Consider the following 2698-nt stretch of genomic DNA (forward strand, 5'->3'; position numbering starts at 1 on the left):
TTTCATTTTTGCTCCTCTTCTGCGGCCACAGAGCACTTGACGCAACACCCCCGCGGTCGCCGCCCTTCTTCATGCTAACCTGCCGTGTCGGTTGAGGTCGGCCGGGGGGGCCCGGGGGGGGGGCAGTTTCCGGCCTTTTCTTCGTTCTTGCGTTTGGTGGTCATTATCCCCGGTGCTGGTGCTGGTGTTGTGAGAAATACCCCGGTGCCGGTGTCAAGTTGACGACATGTTGCGGGGCCCCGCCAGGGGGGGGAGTATTCGGGGGGCGGGCAACAGCGATATTTTGATACTTCACCAGCGCTGTATGGTGGTCGTAGTAATGGTGGCGTGATGATGAACCATTGATGATGATGATGATGATGAAACTGCCTTTGGTCCGTGTGTGTGTGTATGTATGTATGTATGTATGTATGCGTACTTTCTCGTAAGTGTATTTGGGTGTGTGCAGTACGGCTCTCGTTTGGGTGCGAACTGCAGCTCCTGTTACACAACAACTCGCAGCGGAATAACACGGAGGTCCTCCACCCGGCGGGGGGGGGCCGGGGGGGGGGCATCAGGTTGGTATCCTTGTTTGGGGCGACCTCGCACCACAGCACACCACAGCACAGCACATCGCGACCTTCGGACGCCATTTGGGGGGCGTTTCGAAGTTTCGTCACCCCTTGCAGCAGTACCATCTCACTGTGCGAGTGGCGACCTGACCTGGAGGGGCTATTGCTCGGAGCCTTACTCTGTGAGGGAATGAGTAGCTGGGGTTTGTGGGGTTTCTCTGGGCGGCATACCGGTCCGGGGCCCGCTGCTCCCCCCCCGTGGGTCTCACGTGCATCCCTTGCGCTGCGCTGTTGACTACCTGCCTACCCCCGCCTGTGGCCTTTACTTTACTTCACCACCCGAATTGGGTGAGTGAGCGGTGAGAGGTGAGATGCACAGCGGTGACCAAGACTCACAACCTCCTGTTTGGAGGCCTTTTTGGGGGTGATGATGATCGCGGTGGTGGTGGTGGTGGTGGTGAGGATCCTCTACCCGTTGGGGGACTGACGAGACACAAACACACAGACACGGGAGGGGAGGAGGTGGCGCGTCCAGGAATATGCGTGTATGTGTGTGGGAGCGGGTGCTTGAGTGGGTGTGTGAGGGAAGAGAGGTTTGGAAGTCACAAGGACCAGAGGACCTCAAGTGGCTGTATATACGTGTGTATGTCCATGTGAATATGTCCATGTGTGCGTTTGTGAGGGGCACGTCGCCCCTAGTGCAGTGGCTTGGCAGTCGCTGCACACATGCACCCCACCCGGGGGGCGGGCGGGGCATCCGGACGGAGGGTTCTGACCTCCGAGGAGGTGGCGGCGGCGGCGGTCAGAGAAGACTAATCCAACTAACCATTTATTGTCGCTGCTACTCCTTCGCAAGTGGGCACTTGCTGTCAGGTTGCAAGTGGGTGGGCACTTGACAGGCGGCTGCGGTGCGGCTGCGTGTTGTGGTGGGTATCTATCGGAGCGGGGACATGGGGGTGTTAGGCGAGGGCGGTGGGGGAAGGTAGGTAAGGCGGGGTGGGTGAGGTAGGCAAGGCTGATTGCCGGTGTTGCGGTGCAATGAGAGGAGGAGGGAGCGCGAGGGAGAGGAGGGGGTTCCGGTAGTCAGATGAGGAGTGTTGTGGGCGTTAAGCTGGTGTCTAGAGGGGCAGGAGAGAAGTTGGCTGTGGGGGAATGCCTAAGGGGTAGAGGAGGCCTCGACACTGAGGGGAAGAGCTGGCGTTGCTGAGCCCATGTGTATTAAGCGGGGGGGAGAGTGAACGGGGCTGGCCGAAGTGACCGTTGAATGCTTTAACAACACGCACGGAGCATATGCGGCACCCACAAATAAAACGTTCCTCATGCAGCTCCTCACTTATAGCCGTCATGTGCACGCTGCGCAATACACATCCGCGTCAGTGATATCAGTGGGCAGCAGCAGTCTGAGCTAAGGGGTATAAAACCCTAAGGATGTATTTGTGTGTGTGTGTGGAGCCTCCTGAACCGCCCGGTGGCTGATCTGTCTGCGGACCTCGTCCCACCGGCAGCGTTGTTACTGTCGATGTAGTGAGCCTCTGCCCTAACATACATACATACATAATCTCAAAATATAACTTCTCACACGCCTACAGCGCGAACAGCAACTCGCAAACCAGGAGTACAAACAGTTACATCAGCTTCATAACCATTCGCTTCTCGCAGCGCTAACAAAACCCCCCACAGCACTACCGCCGCCATTTCTGAAACAACTCCGGCGGCACCCCCCGTGGGAGGGATTACCGGACCCCCCCACACGTGCAGCACATGATAAAGCCAGGTCTTCTCCCCCCCAGCCCCAGTCACTCCTAGCGCGCCCAACACGCTCCGCACATTCAGCCCTTCCGCTTCCTGAATAATGGACCACTCATCAGGGCCACTGGGTGGTTGCCGGTTCAGCAGCAGCTGGGCGGTGGTCCCGGGCAGCCCTCGCCGTCCCAGCAGCAGCAGCCGGCTCGGCTCATCACGTCCCAGCAGTAGCTGCCTTCCTCCCATTCCGTCCCCTCCCTTCCCTTCCCGTTGAGGCCTCTCTCCGGTTTCCACCGCCGCAGCGGACTATCCTCCACCTCCTCCACCTCCTCCACCACCTCCACCTCCTCCTCCACCTCCTCCACCACCTCCTCCTCCACCTCCTCCTCCTCCTCCTCCACCTC

General features: G+C 59.2%; 1 protein-coding gene across 1 annotated transcript in view; it reads right to left on the minus strand.

Moving 5' to 3' along the window:
- Positions 1-483: 483 nt before the first annotated feature.
- Positions 484-2698, minus strand: part of VOLCADRAFT_89962 (uncharacterized protein) — a gene marked incomplete at both ends in the record, with an annotated part of 20141 nt that continues 17926 nt past the window's right edge. The window contains one exon of the mRNA XM_002949648.1: positions 484-519. Within this exon, the coding sequence (XP_002949694.1) occupies positions 484-519 (36 nt within the window). The remainder of the gene's footprint in view (positions 520-2698) is intronic.

Source organism: Volvox carteri (assembly GCF_000143455.1).
Source record: "Volvox carteri f. nagariensis unplaced genomic scaffold VOLCAscaffold_15, whole genome shotgun sequence".
In the NCBI taxonomy this organism is placed as follows: domain Eukaryota; kingdom Viridiplantae; phylum Chlorophyta; class Chlorophyceae; order Chlamydomonadales; family Volvocaceae; genus Volvox; species Volvox carteri.